Raw genomic sequence first — 19,635 nt, forward strand, 5'->3', positions numbered from 1 at the left:
CTAGTAAAATCACAAGACTTGACTTTCTAAAACACAGCACATGATCAAATCACTGAAATAAACCAACTTTCTGGTGACAAATTGCTTTGTTATTGTTTATCTTACAACACTTACTCGGGCTCTACAGAGTCCGATCCTTGGAACGGCTACTGACCTCAACACCAGATAGTGTATTGGAATATCTGTCACGTTATTTTTGTAGAATTTCTTTTTTATTTCAATAAGCTTCTGCTATGCAACATTTATTCTTGGGGAAAGTGGCATTTTATTTTGCCATGAACTGGTATTCATGATGGAGAATCCAACCATTGCGTTCTACCGTATCGCCAAGGCAGTCCAGTCAGTCACTGTGAGGAAAAAAACTTGTATTTGCCATTGTGTTCTTCCGGTCCCTACTCAAAGCACAAAGGTGTTTGTCAGCTTGAGAGGCAACTGGAGATTTTTGTTTTCCAGCTCACCAGTCCTCGCTCATGAAGACAAGACGGTTCCTCACTTCAGTGCAGGACCTGGAGATACTTGAAGTTTCCACCATGGGGAGGATCTCCAGCCTGGATAGAAGCTCCCTCTGTCAGGAAATTCAGTGACAGTGACAGAGAGCAGCATGGCTGAGCATGGCACAGACTGCTTCAAGTAAACAAAACATGTCAACTGGTCGAGTGAACTTCGCCTTCAAATACACATATTCTGAAAATATCAAGGAGCAGGTCGGACACACTTGGCGCTGAAGCAGAGGGAGGCACAGAATCACAACAGCTATCGGTTTCATTCTTCTCTTGCTCCAAGTGTTTGTCATTCAGAACTATAAATAGACGTGAGGGGATACTGTGTCTGATTTTGACCAAGACAGCGAATCTTTCGACTGAACAACAGCTGTCATCGCGCATAAACAGACAGGTTTCATTATCGTGCCGGCTCGAGGTCAGGGTGTATATCTTTATACTCGGCCCTCCCCCCAGATCGGGCCTCCGCTAAATCCTCCCAACACTCCCTCCATCCATCCTCAGTCCTGCAAAAATAATTCAGTGAGGTAAGTGCCCGAGGCATCCTGGGATGAGTTTTATAGGCTGTTGCCTCCCTGCTGCAGAGTGTCAGTGGAGTGTGGACTCATCCCAGCGTGAAGTCCGCACCGGCGCCCTGACCAGCTCCGGCACCAGCAGACCAGAACTCTCGGGTAAGAACTGAGGCACGGACGCCGATGATGGCTCGACTGAGAAGAGAGCATTTCAGTACTTTTGGGCTTTTTCAACCTTTGTGTCACGCCTGCATTGATTGAGAATTTAAAGCTAAAGCAACAGCATGCACTACTGCACTCATTTGAGAGTGCATTTCTGACACTAACTAGAAAGCAGCCTGTTCTAGTATGCAGCGCCAGATTCCTTCACATGAACGCATGACCACGGGCCTGACCAACCTGCTAATATACAGCCATAACATTATGACTACAGGTTGCTCGGGATGCAGTTGTTGGTACCTGCTAAATTCTGAAGAAAAGAAAAGCAGCGTCTTGGTGATAGGGTCAAGGGTGGGCGTCACTTGTGAGGAGTCAATGCACACGTCAAAATCTGAAGCTCAGGCCAAAGACCATTGGACTTTTATTAAGTTTTTAAATAAGAGCATTATTTTTTAAAAAAACTATGAATATCTGAAATGCCTACGTATCCATGTGATCGGTCTGGCCGATATCTAGTGTCATAGGGAGGACAGCTGGCATTAGTTTTTTTATTTTGTTATAGTTCATCGCTCAAGCACCATTCAACAGAACGATTTTCTATTGAGGTTCATTCAACGTTTTGCACCTTCTAAATTACATCCAACAATCGGTGTCATGGTCACCGAAGGGAGCAGCTGCGTACAGTGGTGTGACAACTTTGTTGGACTGAATTTCAGTAGATGCTAGATGAAGTAGTATTTAAGTGAGTTTTTGAGATGCCACATCTTTTGCTCTCAGCAGGACAGGATGATGATTCACTCAGGTCTGGACAACATGACCAAGCAGAGGATGCAGCAGGCTCACGCTCTATCGAAGGAAGCCCGGGGAGGTACACGGATGGTGCATGATGCCACTTGGAAATGTCACGCTCGTATTGCATCAACAACATGCCTTGACCGCATGATTCTGTAGACCCAACGCGTGATCAAATGCAGTCCCGGGCAACTGAGCCCGACATCAAAGCGAGTGAGTCAGCTGCCATGGACTCCTTGAGGGTGGCACGCCCAAACCCCAGGAGTTCTTCGAACATTCCAGCTACGTTTCCATTCGTCTCCGCCAGTCCACCCCCCCTCAAACTCAGCAAAATGTGACTCCTACTTGTGAATTTTAACACGGGCCGATCAAAGCCAGCTCCTGAAGGAAGGGCTATGTCTTCTTCAAACACTCAGCATGTGCAAGAATAAGCGTCATACATTCTTACGCCAGTCTTTCATCCAAAGATCCTATTTATGTGCCCGGTTACCCATGCAACTCTGGACCACAACAAACATTACACAGAGTCTGACATGCTCTCTGGGCTATTTAAGTCCCAACATGAGTGGAGAGACCCTGAACTAAAGACGCGTGGATTTCAACTTACGTACACTGCATGTCAATGAACAACTTCACGACCCCAGAGAGACAGCGCTCCAAAATCACAAGTCTGTGATTCAAAGTGCCACTTCAGTCGTACAAAAAGGCTAAACAACAGTCCAAGTCCAAATTACTAAACAGCTTATGACAGGAAATAAGAGTCTAAACACAATGCAACATCGATCTCTGTTGAAGCGTTGACGGCTAATTTTAGCATCTCTGTTGACCCCCGCCTCGAGAGACAGGCTGCTTTTTCCTCAAACACACAGCCATCAGCCCATCTCTCACTGCAATCCCATCCGGCTGCTTCAGTATTTTTTGACGTTTACAGGTTATTAGTCGACATTTCAAACATGCAAGTCAAGATACAGTAGCATGCATTGATAAGCATCTAGTTTGTGGCACGCTTCAAATCACAAGTAAGAGTTCTGCGGTCGCGGCTCTCATCTGGTCTAGGGTTCGAACCCCCCGCCCTGTCACCATTCAAGAAATTTCAAACTTTATTTCATTAAATAAATGTTGAAGGTAAAATGCAGTTTGAGCATTGCATATATACGATATAATAGTTTGATTAAATTCAAATTATGTTTTTACTTATCAGACAAACAGGACATCTTTTTTTTAAATGACCACATTTAATGCGGATTTAAACCTTATGTGTATTTAGACCATATCCCCATGTTGATGTATCTCTTTTCCCATTAGGTCTGAATCTTGGGAAGAAGATCAGCGTTCCCAAAGACGTAATGATGGAGGAGCTCAACCTCACCTCCAATCGAGGTTCGCGCATGTTCCAGGAGAGACAGAAGAGAGTGGAGAAGTTCACTCTGGAGAACGCTGCCAACAGTGCGCACAGCACCGCTCATGTAAGCTGCAGAAGAAAGCACGAGCCATCGCCATAAGATGATAGTACTGCACTAGCTTGCATGCCCTGGTCTGGAAATACATGTTGAAGGAAAGTTTTAGCATCGCTCTTCGAGTCTAATCCAAGCGCATTCATTCAATTAATACCTATAGATAAATTGCTCATCAATCACATGCCACTAAGTGTAAAAACAAACCAAAAATCAACAAAAACATAAATTAATATTTAAAATCAATATTTAAAGTTTGACTGTCTGGAAATATATAGTTAATAAGTACATTTCAGTCTGGTAAAACACACAAACTACTGTATTGTTTCAAAATATTAGCTAGAATAACTTAAAATATCAAGTGTTATATTAGAAAACATTCTTTGAACGCTGAAGTACAATTTTCTGTATTTGTTGCAGTTTAAAGCTTCTGTTTTAATTGGTCCTTTGCCGATTAAATCACTTTTATAGCGTTTGTGTTTCACCGCAATAACAAGGGAAAATTATCTTTGGACTGAATTCCCATATGAAAAAAGAGTAAATGCTGGAATGCTTAATAAATATACACAAAACGGCCCAAAACAGAATTAAGGTGTGTGGTTCTAAATATCATGCATCCATGAAAACTGCAAAATAATCCATGGGGAAAGTCAAATATTCATCTGCTTGTTCCTTTGATGGGCTCCATCCCAGACTCAGGAAACATGTACAGACACACAGATAAGTGACAGACCCGTATCTTTTTTTTAACTGTGGGAGGAAACCTGAGTGTCAACCAAGCATGTTCAGGGGAACACACAACTTCCACACACACTGGCATAAACTCACTCCTTTGATTGTATAAAAGAGTAACATTAATAATTGAATAATTAGTAAACAAATAAAAATGTATTTGAAATAAATACAAAGCAGTATAAATATTGTGTTAATAAATTAGGTCCTTCAGAGGTCCATTTTAGATCAGAGTGTAGTTCTGTGGACCACACTTGATATGAAGCTTCGCAGTTCTCACCAGGACCAGGTGGGTGACATATTGACCTTTGACTCCCCAGGTCTACCCAGCGGCTGCTCCTCCGCTGCAGATCATCCAAGAACCACAAGGGGAGAAAGAGAACCAGGCCTTCTCCCTCCCTGGCAAGCACAGCCTGGTCGTGAACCTTCAGAAGACTTTAGCAAAGAAGGGCAGTCCGGACGTCCTTGCGCCAGGTAAAGAAATACCAGCACCGCAGCAGTGATCATGAACAAAACTGGACAAGAGAATCGTTTCATCTACAAGAGTAAAACATCCACTATTAATTCCCATCAATGCCAGACTAGCTGGCATTATCCAAAAAGCAATTATCTTCCCTCTCATTGAGCATGTTTGCTGTTTCCCTGACAGACGGCTTTGCTTACAGTGTGACTGATGGTGAGCTTAGCTGGGCTTATTATCAGGGATTCACACTGAGATCTAATTACTCTCCTTTTTCTATTGTTGACAGCAGCAGCGTAAAATAGTTCCATGTGTATTAGATCTGTCTCTGCTGGGGCTCACCTCATTTCCACTACATCCGAAAGGTTGTGTAATTACTTATGAGAGCTGCAGGATTAGTCTTCATCCCCGACTGTGTTCCTGGTCGTAAAGTCCTGGGATGAAATTGGGGAAACTTCAATCTCAGATTTGTTGTTGTTGTTGTTGTTTGCCAGGCTATTCTGGTCCACTAAAAGTAATTCCTCATGAGAAATTCAACACTACTGTAATCCCCAAATCCTACTGTTCTCCATGGAGGGAAGCTTTGGGAACCAGCGACGAGTTCGCCACGGAGCTGATGGCTCAGCTGCCGCAGCCGCCGCAGGTGCACAAGCCTGCCAACTTCAGGTGTTTCAACAGGTAACCAGTGCCTTCAGTGTTGATTTGCTGAGTCATCTGCTGCCATCATGTATGTGGGTGAGCACATATGTCAGTCATCTCCACTCACTCCACCCTGACTGCACTCTCTTCTTCACCTTTTTCATGTTCAGTTTCTGGAACACCGCTACCACCAAACACACAGTGCGGCTCTGTCATGACCATCCTACTTCTGACACCATTTGTTAAGTAATTTACAGCACATAAAGCAGGACCAAACAGTGCATGAGTTGCTGGTGTTCCAAGCCAACGTTGGCATACAGAAATATGCATTTGAATAAATATGGCATTAAAATCCCAATAGTTGGATGACACTTGAAGCCGAACAATAAGGACATCAAGAGCATCCAGTAGACGCTGATGACATCTTGTTCAGTCAGAAGCGTTCCAATGACACGTCTCTAAATAGACAAAAAAAATGACTTCATCAGTCAAGGCGATCTTCTAGCCCCCTCGGCACCACTCCATGTTTCCACATTTTGAAATCGAATCTCATGTGTGACTCACGCCTGCACTGACCGCTATTTTAATGCTTAGAGAGAAATATGATCCAAGCAGTCCAATGTTTGTGCATCACAAATAAAAAAAAGGAATATTGCCCACGCTCACACAACATGTTTAAGGGAAAACACGTAAGAAACCGCAGTCAAAGCTCTCATGGGAGGATTAGAAATACGCTTACGTGTTACATATATTGGCTAATTTTAGCGTCATCCCGTGGGTAATGGGTTTCAGGCTTATCAATGGACTTCACATGAGCGACACGGATGATTTAAAACAGTGAACAACTACACCAGCTTTAGGCAATAATCTGCAAACAGAATCCTTCATTACAAAGCAACTTTAAAGTTCTTGAAATGAATAAGTTGTCTCGAGATAATGTGTAGCTCATATCGGGCGTTTTGACTTTCAGGACTCCCGTGCCGTTTGGCGGCGCACAGGTCAGCAAAAGAGTGATCCCCATCATTGGCTATGAGGCAGTGGAATCCCAGAATCTGCCCGGCATCGCGTTGGAGCGCATGTGTCGACGGCCCAACTTTAACAGAGCGCCCAGGGGATGGAGAGTAGATTACTGCCCGGAATCGAATGAACTATGAAAAGAGAGCTGAGGAGCTTTAGACAGACTCTTCCTCAGTCCAGCACTGCCAAGATTATTCTTGAGGGAGGAGTGGGGGAGCACATGGAAGGGGAAAAAAGCTTGCAAACCATTGGTATACATCAGATAGATTTGATGACCTCAGTGAAGTCAGGAGGGAGCCAGATGTTGCAACCATCAGGAAATATTGCATTATCAGTCAAGGCCTCATTTAAAGGAATACACAAGAACTCTTGTAGGTACTTAACTGAGTCATTTTAATCACATGTAAAAAGGGTATATCATGAAAGACAACGTAAACTAAGAAATGAGCTGGTCTGGAAATAACGTGATCATGACGTCATTCATCTAACGCGCCCAGCACTCTGCCAGTTGGAAACTGGAGGTGAGAGAATAAAGCATATTCTGAGTAAGTTGCGTGCTGAATGTCTCAAAATTCCTGGCTGATTCAGAGCTATACGAGTGAAGAACGTCAAGAGCGTTTTGGTGACGGCAGCTATTCTGTTTGACGGGAGCCATGAGCACCGTGCGCACCCATCCGCTGAGGATCCTGAGACGGGTAATGGATTTGACCCGGGGGTCTCATGCCCAAGGCTGGAGGCATCGGTGGAGCCATGGGATTTAAGTGATGGAACATCGCCGGACCATAACCTAAAAGAAACAAGTTGTAAGAGAATGAATGTTAAGAACAGAACATCTAAATCCGAGTTTCTTTTCAACCAATAACTGTCCAGGTTTACCTGGAGGGGGTGGATTGAGCCCTGGCGGTGGAGGCAGGGTGAGGTTCATGACTGCAGGGGAGGAGCTGGGGTCTAGGTTGAAATAGTTCGCTGGTGCTTCTTGGTCTAGAGGTGGTGGTGGAGGAAGAGCTGCAGCCAGGGAGAAAAATTAAGTTATTTAAGCTGCAGGAATTTAGATCACAAACAAAAACATAAATGGAAGGCTGGACTGCTCTGTCTCAAATGTGATCATTCCATCAGTCAAATCTCCAGATGTTATTTACCAGAAACAAAACCAACTTGTTCTGCATCACCCACTGCACTTACCTCCAGGTAAACCAGGAACAGGATCAAGTCTGATTCCCATCTCAGTGATGCCATCTGGGATCCCGTCTTTTCCTCTGGCTGCCTGTGACCTGAGCCAGATCATACATGCTTGGGTGCAGAAGATGCCCAAGAGGCAAATGTTCAAGCTAAAGATGATTTAAATCATCATCTTACCTTCCCCATTTGACCGTGAGTCTGCGGCCATTGATGATCAGCTTGTTAAAGGACTTTTCAGCTGCCATTTCAGCAGCTTGCCGTGTGGCAAACTGAATGAAGGCACATTGTTGCCTTTGAACGATTGTAATAGTTCGAATCTCCCCAAACTGGTAGAAGAAACCCCTGAAACAAGAGAGACGTTCATAAGACCAAAACATCAGGGGTGAATATAGCAACCAGAAATTGAATTACTTCAGATCTCCATCCGTGACGTTATCACCAAGACCCCCAATGTAGAGAGTGGTGATGGACTTGTCCTCAGGTGGGTCCAATCTGGGCATGGCAGAGGCTCGCTTAAGCAGCTTGTCAGCAACAGGATCATTGATGCCATAGTAACGGTCCTTAATGTTCTGATCCGCAAGTGGGTCATCGGGATCGGTGGGCTTCTCATGTCTGGGAAAATAATCCAAGAGTGTGTACAAGTGTCAATGACGCAGCACACACTTAAAATAGGAACACACGACGAGGGTTATGCGATCGCCTGCTTACCTGTAGGGACACTCTTCTCCTCTCTTACACTCTCCTTTCACCCAGAAGGAACAGATGTGAGGCCTGTTCCTCTTGTAGTACGGGGTTGTCCGGGCTAGTTTGAGCAGCATGTCACTTGAGCTGGTAGCTTTCCCGACCTGGCCGACTGCCCGAGTGCCATCAGTATTGGAGATCTGAGAACACGGACACAGAAATATTAATGAGCAGCTGATGACAGATCCCCCCCTCCCTTCTTAGCCAGGGACATCAGTGATTTAGGAAGCTGTAGAGGAAAATATATTTAGCGAGGTATTTCTTAGACAAACTTCAACTGTACTGTGCTTAAAGTGGACATTACAGTATATTTATAATAGTCTTAGTAATAAACCTTAAACACACAAGTACCTCTCTCTCCATGTTCTGTGTGTAGTACTCTCTGTTCACATCTGACTTCGGAATATCATCTTTGATAGCAAGACCAGTGTCTCGAACCTGGATGGGTAAACCTACAAAAGCAAATCAAATCACAATGTGTTTTTATTTAAAATTAGATAACAAAGTAATGCATGTATTTAAAACAAAAAATTACCATATTCCAGATCCAGCAAACATGTCTGACAAACATTTTTCATTTTACTGCATGTCTGACAAACTTCTGTCTTCTTGAAGCGCATCCTTGTCCCAGGACACCAACGGAAGACAGTAAAAGGCCGAGCACAGATCTAAACACATATGTCAACACAAAATCAAACATACGATTAACAATAAACTAAAATGAACATCTTAGTACAACCGAAGATGACATTCAAAATTTACCTTGCATTCTTTTCCATATTTCTCCTTCGTCTGCAACAAAGGTGTACGACCTTTTAGACCAATGAAACACAGGCAATGAGGTTTAATAAAACAAGCTACTTACCATGCGAATGTATGGATTCTCCCCTAGACATGTTTGGCAAAGAATCGGGAAGTCCTGAACAAAAAATGAAACGTAAGAGTTAAGTATGTTTGGCAAAGAATCGGGAAGTCCTGAACAAAAAATGAAACGTAAGAGTTAAGTTTTACACAAGGTCGAACATATGCAGTCGTTTTGGGCGATCATTAATTGTGTAATCTAGTGTATAATGTATCGAATCGAATGGCGGGTATTCCTTGCCTCTATCACATAAATCAGTAGTTACTAGATTCAACCCGGTATTGGTTTCTAGCCATGATGTTAATAAATTATAAGGATAGCAGCTAGCTACCGCTAGCTTTGGCGTCCAGGTTTACACCACATTTTTGAACCACGTGAAATAGTAATTGCCTTTGTACATATAAAATGATTAAACAAGTTTGACAAAAGCGCCAATATGTTTATAAAAGTAAGGATGCAGACGGGAAGTTTAGCACGAATGTTGATGCAGCTTGCGCTATCCGCTAGCTGGCGGGATTAGCTTTCCCGCTAAATGGCTCCTAATGCGGCACATTTATGATAAACCAATTAAATCGATCAACTATCCACGACTTAGATGAACGTTCGATCTACTTATTAAGTATCAAACATACCGCGTCCTCCCAGTTCTGCCTGTTGTAAGTGTTGGAGCCGAGGGACGTCGCCATTTTGCAAATCAAGACCGCAAGGCTTTCTCTTTTTTCGTCTATTGTTTTTCTGACCGCTGGACAGAACAGCTCTTGACTCGCGGGCGCCCTCAGCTGGATCGGAGCTTTACACCGAGAGGCGTGATGAACAAGTGGTCCCTACGACACGTAAAACCAAACCAATCGGCGTTAAAATCACCAATAATCAATGAGATGTTCAGTCTGTCAGGTAAGTGTCAAAAGGCTTTGTCTGAAGCAAACAGCAGCCCATTTTAGAAGGCTCTGCTGAAAGTTATTAATCTCTAGGTGATTCTTTTTTGTAGTTTGCTGCTGAAAAAATAATGGATCCACTATTATGATACCGTCACAGTTCCCCAGTAACCTTGCTTTATCATCGGAAAGTTTAAAGTAATCCTACCCTGCGAAGAGTCTGCTTCTAAGATGCAGAACAACATTCTGTAAATTTGGGGTAAAACAATTGTAGCTAAGACAACAATGTATAAACACATGTATCTTGAATACTCATCTGTTTATTAGCTAGAATGAAAACAGACGACTTACGCCACATCCATTCTCACTGTGATGAAATCAGACAACACACAGCTACAGCATTTTCTTTTTTATTTGCCCCGTCTCATCAGACTGGGGTTTTGTGACATAGAGCGTGAGTGCCAAGCAAAGGTCCGGACTCTAAAAGTGCTTCTCTAAGCCAATTGTTAAGTCCAATTCCAAGTGAACTCACCACCTGTTCCATTTCAGGTCAGAGTGTCTCTGCAGTGTGAAACTCTAATTAGTGGGGCAGAGGATGTTTGCGATATTGGATTGGCAGTAAGCCCCTAATGTTTAGTTAAGGTCAAACCGAGGCTGTCGAGCCAAAGAAGTAGGATTAAATACAGCTAAGAGCAGGTATAGACCGCAACAACTGACAGCTATCACAGAGTATCCTTTTTGCATATCAGTGACGTCAACAAATAATTATTATCACTATACATAAATGCCATGTCCTCACTCTCATATTTAAAGGGTCACCAAAATAATCGATCTTTATGTGGCCCTCGTTTCCATTTTAGCGTTCCGTCTGACCCCCCGTCTTGGCAGTATCATGTGATGCGGATGAGCCAACCAAAGCTGCATTGAAGGATGGCTTTGTCTTGGCTTTGCCCGCACCCCAGTCGAGATCACCAAACTCATGAGTCACAAGGTCAAAAGACGTGCGTGGATGTACTCCTTCACAGTCAGACCGCCATCGTGAACGGCTCTCCTGAACTGGCATTGGCAGGGTGTGCGTTCTGTGTCATTAAAACTACAATACTTGACGTTCAAATGATTAGACAAAAAAAAAAAAGAAATGCCGTGGACTTACTTTGTTTATCTCAAGCTCACACAGTTAAAATACCAACCAAATACTAATGCTGGTTGGGCGTCATTTTAAAAACAACGATTTTGGTCTTACCCCCGATTGAGCCTAAATAAATTTGACTATTCCCTGTATGACTTTATCTTAGCCGTCAAAAACACTCAAGTTCTTTCGATCATTCCTCCAGAAGTCGCACTGGTGGCCCACAGTTGTAAACGCAGCGGCGCACCCTGTCGACAGTGACGGCTCACTGCAGGGCTGCAGAGCAGAGCGAGAGAGAGAGATACGGGGATTCTCACGTTTCCAGTTTTCTCCGCCGCTTCCACATCGGTCGCCGCCGACGACGACTTGCCGCCCGGCGTGTCTTGTACTCTGCTGATAAACAACCTCGTCCACGCTTCGACGAGGTGAGTACCCCGACTCCTCTCTCTCGTCGCCGTGTTTTGGCTCACGTTGGGCGGACAAACGAGCGCCGTCGCTCGGCGTCTGGCGCAGACAGAGAATGAGGCCAGTTTCTCGGCCTCGGCTGCACACATAAAGCCCCGGTGCTGGGCTGGCGCTCGGTGCTGTGCACTGCTCTCTTGCAAGGCTCCAGAAACACGACTGAGATGGCTGTGGCCGCGCGCGGCTCAAGTTTATGGGAATCTTCGCTGCTCAGATTTATTGTCGGCATTCTATTATTCCGCCTGAGAAGCAGTTCGGGCGAGCGGAACTTATTTTTCGAACTTTGCTGGTGCTGTGAGGGTCGAACACTGGCACCGGGAGGTTCATAACAACACCGAAGAAATGGACTTGATAGCTGTTGGCGTCTGTCGCTGAACTGAAAGTGCAGGAAGAATCGCGTATTAAAGGTAACCTATTAGCTACTGAGGTGGAGATGAGTGACACGGGAAAGCAACCTCTGCAGTTAGATTCAAAAGAATCACAGCCTTGTCATCTCACCTGGAGACACCCGAGGAGATTTTGAGCCACTTCTGGTGACCAAACATGGACGACCTGAAACCAGTGGCACTTCTGGACCACCAGTAAATTAGTCTGGATGATGTAACCAGGTATAGACGTCTTTATTATGCCTGTTTAATTCACTAGTTCAACCATGAATGCAGTGCCGTCATAAATACTAGTACTGCACTTTAACCCAGTGCACTTAAGTCAGTTATTTTTTAATTTAATTTCTTATCAGACTAGTTTTTATTCATCTGACCTGTGTCCTCTGACAGTTGGAATTCCAGATGAAAGTTTTTGGACTACTTTATTACAGAGGCACAGTACGTATCCTCCACGCTGTGCTGAAGCACCTCTCATTCTTTTTGCTAACTGGTTCCTACATTATTATATTTATGTTATTTGCTGTCAGTCAAAATGTTAAAATTTAAATTTCTATGGTTTTAATTACAGATTCAGGGTTCTCTGCAGCGCTTTATTGACCCCGTGTGGTGGGATTTTGTCCCCATTGTCATTGTCTAAATGTAGTATTTATGACTCCACTGTCAGTGGTCCCTTGAGTAGGTCTCCACATTATAAGGTAGGAACGTGAAGGATTTGCAATGCAATCTGTTAGTGTTCCCGACATCAAAATCTGACTCGCCGCTGCCCTGACCCCCGATCAGAGATACCCCCTATGCTGGGTAAAAAAAATCCATTCCAGGGAGAACTCTGAGATCCTTCAAAATCTGGCAATTAGAAAATATTTATAAAAAATACTAAAGAAGAATTGAAAAAGCTAGTTATTAAAAAAAGCAAAACATTCAATGAATCCTGTGCTAAATTTACCCTGTCCACACTGAGACAAGGTCAATTATATCCGCACAAGTTTGGTGCCAGATAAATTTGAAAACACCGGAATTGTTTCTCTGTGTTGACGGCTGGTCCGGATGTTTTTGAAAACTGTGAAATCACTGACCAGTCTGCCACGGCTCTCTCTCCCCGATAGCCACCACACCACAAAAATACCGGCCGACTACTGTAGTGCACATTCAGTGAGAACAGCTTTTATTGTTAAAATCTTGAGCTACTCTGTCTTTAGAATAAACGAACGTTATGAAGACAGATATACACACTTTGCACCGAAGCTAGTCTCAAAGAAAAGTTCAATATTCCAAGAACGTATGGTACTGAAATTCATTCGGGTTACTCCATTTGGTGTCGACGGAGCACCAAGCAGATGACGACAGAACAAGAACAAGAAAGCTGGATAATGTTCCTAAGATTCGCATGAATGAGGCCATTTAAATACTAAAGGATGTGTGAGTTCACACCAAAAGAGTTTCTGTCTCTACATATATAGGACCTTTGTTGCAGCCTCACGCATTTGTCAAGTGATTCCAATAGCCTCATATATGTAGGTGAGAAACCTAATATGGATTAGTATCTGACAGTAAGCAGTGTTGTGGAACCTCTTCCCTCATCCCCTTATGATCTTTACTGTAGCAGCTTGCTTTGGAGTGCGTGCTGTTGCCATGGCGGATCAGCCACCACAAAGATTGTTGCTTCTATAAAATACGATGAAAATTTCACTCTGCTCTGGAGGGAAAAAGGGGCAGTTCAGACCTGCCTAAAATCCGTTGCCTGGGGGAGCATGTATGTGTGAGTGTGCACCTATGTGAGTAAGAGATAACCCAAGGAGAGTGAGTCACACTTGTGTTTTTCCGAAGAAGCCATGAGGGCTTTCCCTGGATTGAGCTGGAATTCTTACGGCCCAACAGAGCGATCGCTGTGGCTGTTATGTACGAGTTTAATTTCGCAAATTCTTCACATTTTTTGATATTCCCAGGCTGTGTGTTGTTCAACTCACACCCCACCCAGTCTCACTAAAAAATATTTTATCATCTCATGAGATGAGGCAGCTTGTTTTGTGCCTTCTATTTAGTTTAACATTTACATCCAACTGCTCCCACTGGGTGCCAAACATTTTGGCGCTTCCCATTGTATAAGGCTACAGACACTCGATCATAAATCAGCATCTTGTACTCGGATACGCCTCCCGAAGGCTGCGGTTCGGCTGAGGATGGATAAAATACCGTGGGCATGATAGCATATGACAGATCCAACTTGACATCCGAACAGTGTTTGGGTGTTTATCTGAATAAGACATGATCTCAGACGATTCGTCATTTCAAGTTTGCGGCTTGAATGGTGAGATTTATGGAGAAGGCTCCTGCTGTCAATCACTGTGCTTGATATATATTTTGCTGAAAGGGAGCACAAGGTATAAAAGCAAAGTTGCCTGCGATGTTAATGTTGGAATTACCCACTTGAGACTGAGTTGAGAACCAACATAAAAATCAGGAAGGAATGAACAGCTGACAGAGATTGAAACATGCTGTGACGCACCTTTTTTGAGTAGAGCAGAATTATAAACTGTTAATTATTCTGAGATTAGCGCCCCATTAACTTGTTGCTGATATAACAATAGTTCTCCTGACAACAAAATTAACCAATGGATGTAGGCTTATGATGTGCTTGGCTAACTGTAGAAAACATGTTAGGCCTATGTAGTACATTTTCACCATCTATCTTGTTATTGGAAATAAACATGATTTACTGATGTTAAACACCTGAGTAAGAATTAGCCATTCAACATGGCTGGCTATAAATCTTGTTATAATATTATATTACAATACCATTTCATTATGTGAAATAATCTTATTATATTATTTTATATTTTTTTCTGACTGAGAAATTTTCAATTTCCAAGTGAGGTGTAGGAAGCAAACAACCAAGATTGAGAACATATCTTTTCTGAGAATAAAAAAAAAATGTGATAAATGACAATAAACGAGAGCTATAGCCGAGCTATAGCTCCAACCTCTTTGAAGGACTCCATTTTGCATGTTTGTTTTCATCCTCTGACAGTGAAAGTTCCATCCGAGCTGCCTGTACATGTCGGAATCCCTTCCAATCTGTCAGTAAGCAAGGCGGTCGTGAACACATTAATTATGAAAACAGATCCCAATTTATAATCCTTGAATGAGTGTTTGAGGTATCGGATGTCTATTTTTAAGTTGGATTAAAGCTGTATTCTGAAAATACAAGCCATTTGCTCCATATCGTACTGTAATGACTCCATTGCTACGACTGTCATATATTCGGGAATAAGTACTGAGAATGTGCCCCGACTGTGCTCCAAGATGCAGTTAATATTCAAGTACCATTTTCTGCCTAGAATGCCATTCCAAATCTCTGTGATAGCTGGTGGCATTGAGCAGCAGCGGGGTAAATACATTCTAAAGAGCAAAACACAACCGAGTATTAGAAAATGATCCAATATGATCTGTAATCCTCAGTAAAACCTGGATAGCTCTGTTTCGATAGTCTTCCATTAGACGGCTGGCAGACTCGGAGAACGTCCACATGTGTGACAAGCCGGCTGGGCTGGTTGTGTGGCTGAATGCTACAGTATGCGGGCGGATCAGATTACTGAACGATTAGCCATGGCCTCCTATCCCGGCCCAGGGAAATGATTTTCCACTGTCATAATTCCCTAGACTGAATTACGCAGGCCAGTGACTCAGGTTCTCGATAGTAAAGGTCTGAAAACTGCATAGCATAACTGTTGCTCTCCAGGGAGGCTAGATGGGTTTAGAATGATTCTAGAACAAAGTTGAGTTTTAATAAAAATGAATGGATTTCACTGCAATAAAGTATGTAGGATCAACAGAACGTGTAACAAAATGAAAAGCCAACTGAGCAATTACCAGAAATGAATCAAACTCGCTTTTAAGGAACCAGAGGACAAAGGATATGAGGGAAGCGGGGAGGAGAGGTATCTGGGGGAGGCTGACTGTGTTTCCAATGCACCCAATCCCCTGAAGCAGGAATCTGATACATTCCAGAGGCTCCTGTATCCAGACGAATAATGGTGACAAGGGTGTTGCATTTCATCTGATGACATGTGATTGCAGCACAAGGGCTGGGAAACTAAGAGCTATGTCATAGACCCAGATGTCTCCCGATCTGGTTTTGTGAGGCATGAGGAACATGTCAGTGGAGCTACGCAAGAATCTGTACGCAATCTCAAGGACACTTTTTTTCCCTCCAACTTATTGTAGGCATTCCTCAGTTAGATTTATATCACCAGCACATCATACTTTGAATAAATAAATTGGCTTGTGTTTAATGCAGTGTTGCACCTAATCTCATCTTGAGTACTCAGACTTGTTTTATTTGTGACCAATGTGGATGACCCTCCGAGCCATAGAGACTACCTGGAAACAAATTTCATCGAGAAATGTGATATCAGCTCAGTTATGTTAATCAAAATACATGCGTGAATAGTTTCACTGTCGCTTCTAATTGTCCATGTTAAGGGTTCCTGGCAGATCTAGGTGGGCGGTGTGTTTGATTGACAAGAGAAGGGAAGCACAAAGAGGTGGCTTTACTTGTCTCAGAAATGGGAAGAGTAATGAAACATATTTTTACTTAACTCAAGTCAATACTTGTGATAGGGCTGCAGAACTGTGCCTGAAATGTTAATCCTGATGGTTCAATTGTTATTATTAATCAAGATTTTTCAGGATGTCTGAGAAATAATTTGTTTATTCATCATTATTAAACAAAATGAACATTGTAAACCCACACTTTGAATATGAACAATTGCTCATTAGAAATAAAAAACTATTTAGAATTTACCAAGGACCGAAGGAATAAATATGCTATTACAGAGTGAAATCCCGAAGTCCTACTCAATAGAAGCCATTACAGAATGCAGCTCTAATTTTCCTCTCTGTCTCGTCTCGGCACATCGCGCTACCATGACCATTTAGCATGTGATTCTGTGTGTTTGAAATTTTCCTTGCTCCCCAAATTTGGTCGAAAAATTGCGAGCATTTGGTAGCAATCTGATCGCCAACTATCAGTGTTGTGTAATTGTGCCAGCCGAAATCACGATTGCGATTAATTGTGCTGCCCTGGCTTATGGTTATTAAAATTGCCAAAGATGGCAATAAGCAGCCCTGGGTTTTGATATTAATAACTGAACAGAAATAACTTCCCCCCATTGTCACTTTACAGCTGTCACAGCCTGGCACCGCCGTTGACTGCCGTCGGACTGGTGTCGGATCATAGCTTCTGACCTGATCAGTTGTTTGTCTCCAGAAGCAGAGTGTAGCAAGAGTGCTAACACTCCCTTCTGTTTGTCGGTTTGAGTGACAAACAGTGTGATCCAACACCTAATGGCTCGTATCTGTCCACTCTAGTATGCAAGAGGTGATTAAAATTAAATTGGACTGACATTTAGCCGTAATCAACTTCTGAATAATAACTCAATTATCATCTAATGTGTTCCAGAAAGCGGTGACATAAGGCTCAGAAAAGCACATATGTCTCGATCACAGACTGTTGTGATTGCTAAATAGCCAAACTGGAGTGCATGAATCTAATCTCCGGGCAGAGTGCGCCACTGCTGGGAATCCAGTTAGGTTGAGTGTTCGAGTTCAAGTCTGCTCAAAATGTGGAAAGAAATATTATTTAGTGGTTGAAAAGCATGCTGCAGGGTATAATGGACTTCACCTTGTCAGGGGCAGCAGACCCCTGGGGTGCAACGCTTTTATGCATTCGGCAACGCGGAGCTCCGGCCTGCGCTGTTAATGAGGTCGAATTTAAAAACGGAGAAAGATGCAGTTATTGGAGCACACCACTCGTCTGAGGCTTATTCTAGCCTCATCTAAAGTGCTATCCGTCATTAGATTTTTTTTCCCGGTCTCATACTTGTGTTTATTATATGGTGTTATTTGGGGTCAGAAAGTCCATACTCTTGCCTGAGTGTTGTGTTCATACTCATGGATGGACGAGTGCTATACTTTCATTTTATGTCTTCATTGTTGGTAGCGGGGCAGGCAGACAGACGGACGGACAGGTGGGTGGGAGTGTGTTCTGAATGTTTACGCAGTTGCTCGGTGGCCATGGTGCGAGTCTGGTTGTGACACCGTGTTGTTTGACATTCAAGTATACAAGCTAAAGTAAAATCGAAAATGGCTTATACTCCACAGTTCTGCATAATAAGCTGCCTGTTTGTTCTTCCTAATAAGTTGAGACATCTTAAGTGAATTGTGGGTTTTGAATTTGGAGTCTGTAAATTAGTTGTGAACATATTTAGTGGTTCGTTAATGCTGATTGATTCCTCATGCTGGGTAGCATGAGTCATCTCGACTAAAATTATTAATGCGCGACGTCACGTAAATGGGAAGAAGGAACACTTGTTATAAATGGAGTGGTCTTGACCTCAAAGACTGCTCCAGTATAATCGTGACGCTATTTCATTCCAAGACTGTGGGTGAGTGCGCTGTTGTGGCATGTTGTGTGAAGTATTTAAAATTGTATTTGGTCAGGTACTTGTGGAATATTAACAGGCAAATCAGGGGATAGAATTGATACAATTTTGAGCCAAACTTGGTGTGTCAAGAGCCACATTGGCCCCCAAGCTGCATCATGCAGATGTCCGCTGAAAACACAACACCTCCCTCTGTACAGTATATGGGATAAATAATATGTAGCAGGTGTGTTGAAGCCCAAACTATGCGTAGCCATTGTTGAATAAATAAATATTAAATCCACATGGATGTTCTGTATTCAATTAGTGGCCGTTCAGTTACCATTTTCTGTCCTTTTACTTGTGGCTTGAACAAAATTACAGGTATTACCCAATATTGCTTGTTTGCTCTAAACTCACCTGTGCTTGTGTTTATCGCCTTGTCATGCCGCGTAAACGTTGGAAATGAAGCACAGACACCTACTCAAGGTTGTTACAAAGGTTTAATTTCCCTGTCATTAGGAAGGCAATGGCTGCTGACTGCCAAAACATCAACAACACATTCACTGCACTGGCTCACTCTCCTCTGCCACTATCCTTGAACCATCGCCGGTCAGAGAATCATGGCCTTCAGCCGGTCAGTCACACTGAGCAAAGTTTGTGGGGGCATCTGGTGCCCAGCGCTGCTGCTCTCTGGTCTGCTCTCCTCGCCCCAAAGCAGACCCGGCCACCACACTGTATCAAGTCATCTGGTGTCCAGTTGGCTCTAAAGCTCAGTGTATTTGGCTTGACTGCAAACAGAGAATTTTGGCACGCATTTAGCCCAGCCACTTCTAAACAACTCTACTTTGATGCTTCCACTGCAAAAAAAAAGATGATAAATTGTATAACTGCCAGTGTAATTGATCATCTCAAGGGCTCAACTATAAATCGGTCACAAGTGCACAGAGAACAGACACAGTACCGTCATATTATGTGCAGGATTTAGATAACAAAAAGGTGGGTATAATCAAAGTGAGAAAAATGAAACCATAACAACATCAAAGAGGAGCGTTGTGTATAATCTTCACTTTCAAAGGAATGTGACTGGGAAATCTACTTTCTTCAGGGACCAAAAATGTTGTTGAGAAGTCTGTTGGTGTCGGTGTGTGAGAGGTTGTCGGTCTATATGTGCCCTGCGATGGAGTGGTGGTCTGTCCTGGGTGTCCTAGGCCTCTCTTCCTAGGTATCTGGGAAAGGGTGAAAACATTTCCTTACATCTTCACTTATCTTTTCATTTTTTTTAAAGCTGCTTTGTGAATGTCTTAAAGCAGCGCC

At 43.1% G+C, this 19,635-nt stretch overlaps 3 protein-coding genes across 5 annotated transcripts in view; 2 read left to right on the plus strand and 1 right to left on the minus strand.

Moving 5' to 3' along the window:
* Positions 1–1,023: 1,023 nt before the first annotated feature.
* On the plus strand, positions 1,024–6,822 carry LOC128767263 (myozenin-2-like). Of its 2 annotated transcripts, none has more exons than XM_053879186.1 (6): positions 1,024–1,171; positions 1,949–2,039; positions 3,269–3,429; positions 4,470–4,623; positions 5,104–5,287; positions 6,219–6,822. In XM_053879186.1, the coding sequence occupies exons 2-6, from the start codon at positions 1,958–1,960 to the stop codon at positions 6,400–6,402; spliced, it is 765 nt and encodes a 254-aa protein (XP_053735161.1). In that variant the 5' UTR covers positions 1,024–1,171; positions 1,949–1,957; the 3' UTR covers positions 6,403–6,822. The 2 variants fall into 2 exon arrangements, with proteins under 2 accessions (XP_053735161.1, XP_053735160.1); XM_053879185.1 differs by having other exon boundaries at positions 1,030–1,171; positions 1,952–2,039.
* rbm22 (RNA binding motif protein 22) lies at positions 6,642–9,787 on the minus strand. Its single transcript, XM_053879184.1, has 11 exons — positions 9,680–9,787; positions 9,051–9,104; positions 8,948–8,977; positions 8,721–8,853; positions 8,537–8,637; positions 8,153–8,325; positions 7,856–8,056; positions 7,622–7,786; positions 7,448–7,536; positions 7,142–7,270; positions 6,642–7,052 (listed from the first exon to the last, which is right to left on the minus strand). Exons 1-11 carry the CDS (start codon positions 9,731–9,733, stop codon positions 6,898–6,900), a joined length of 1,284 nt encoding a protein of 427 aa, XP_053735159.1. The 5' UTR covers positions 9,734–9,787; the 3' UTR covers positions 6,642–6,897.
* A 1,521-nt stretch (positions 9,788–11,308) lies between these two features.
* The window catches only part of ndst1b (N-deacetylase/N-sulfotransferase (heparan glucosaminyl) 1b), a 46,925-nt gene continuing 38,598 nt past the window's right edge, over positions 11,309–19,635 (plus strand). Inside the window, exon 1 of one of the 2 annotated variants that reach the window (XM_053878669.1) lies at positions 11,309–11,476. The gene's annotated coding sequence lies outside the window, so the exon portion shown is untranslated. Of the gene's footprint in view, positions 11,477–11,542; positions 11,921–19,635 lie in introns of those variants that run through there. The other variant, XM_053878670.1, reaches the window with a different exon arrangement.

Source organism: Synchiropus splendidus, chromosome 11 (genome assembly GCF_027744825.2).
Source record: "Synchiropus splendidus isolate RoL2022-P1 chromosome 11, RoL_Sspl_1.0, whole genome shotgun sequence".
Taxonomy (NCBI): Eukaryota; Metazoa; Chordata; class Actinopteri; order Syngnathiformes; family Callionymidae; genus Synchiropus; species Synchiropus splendidus.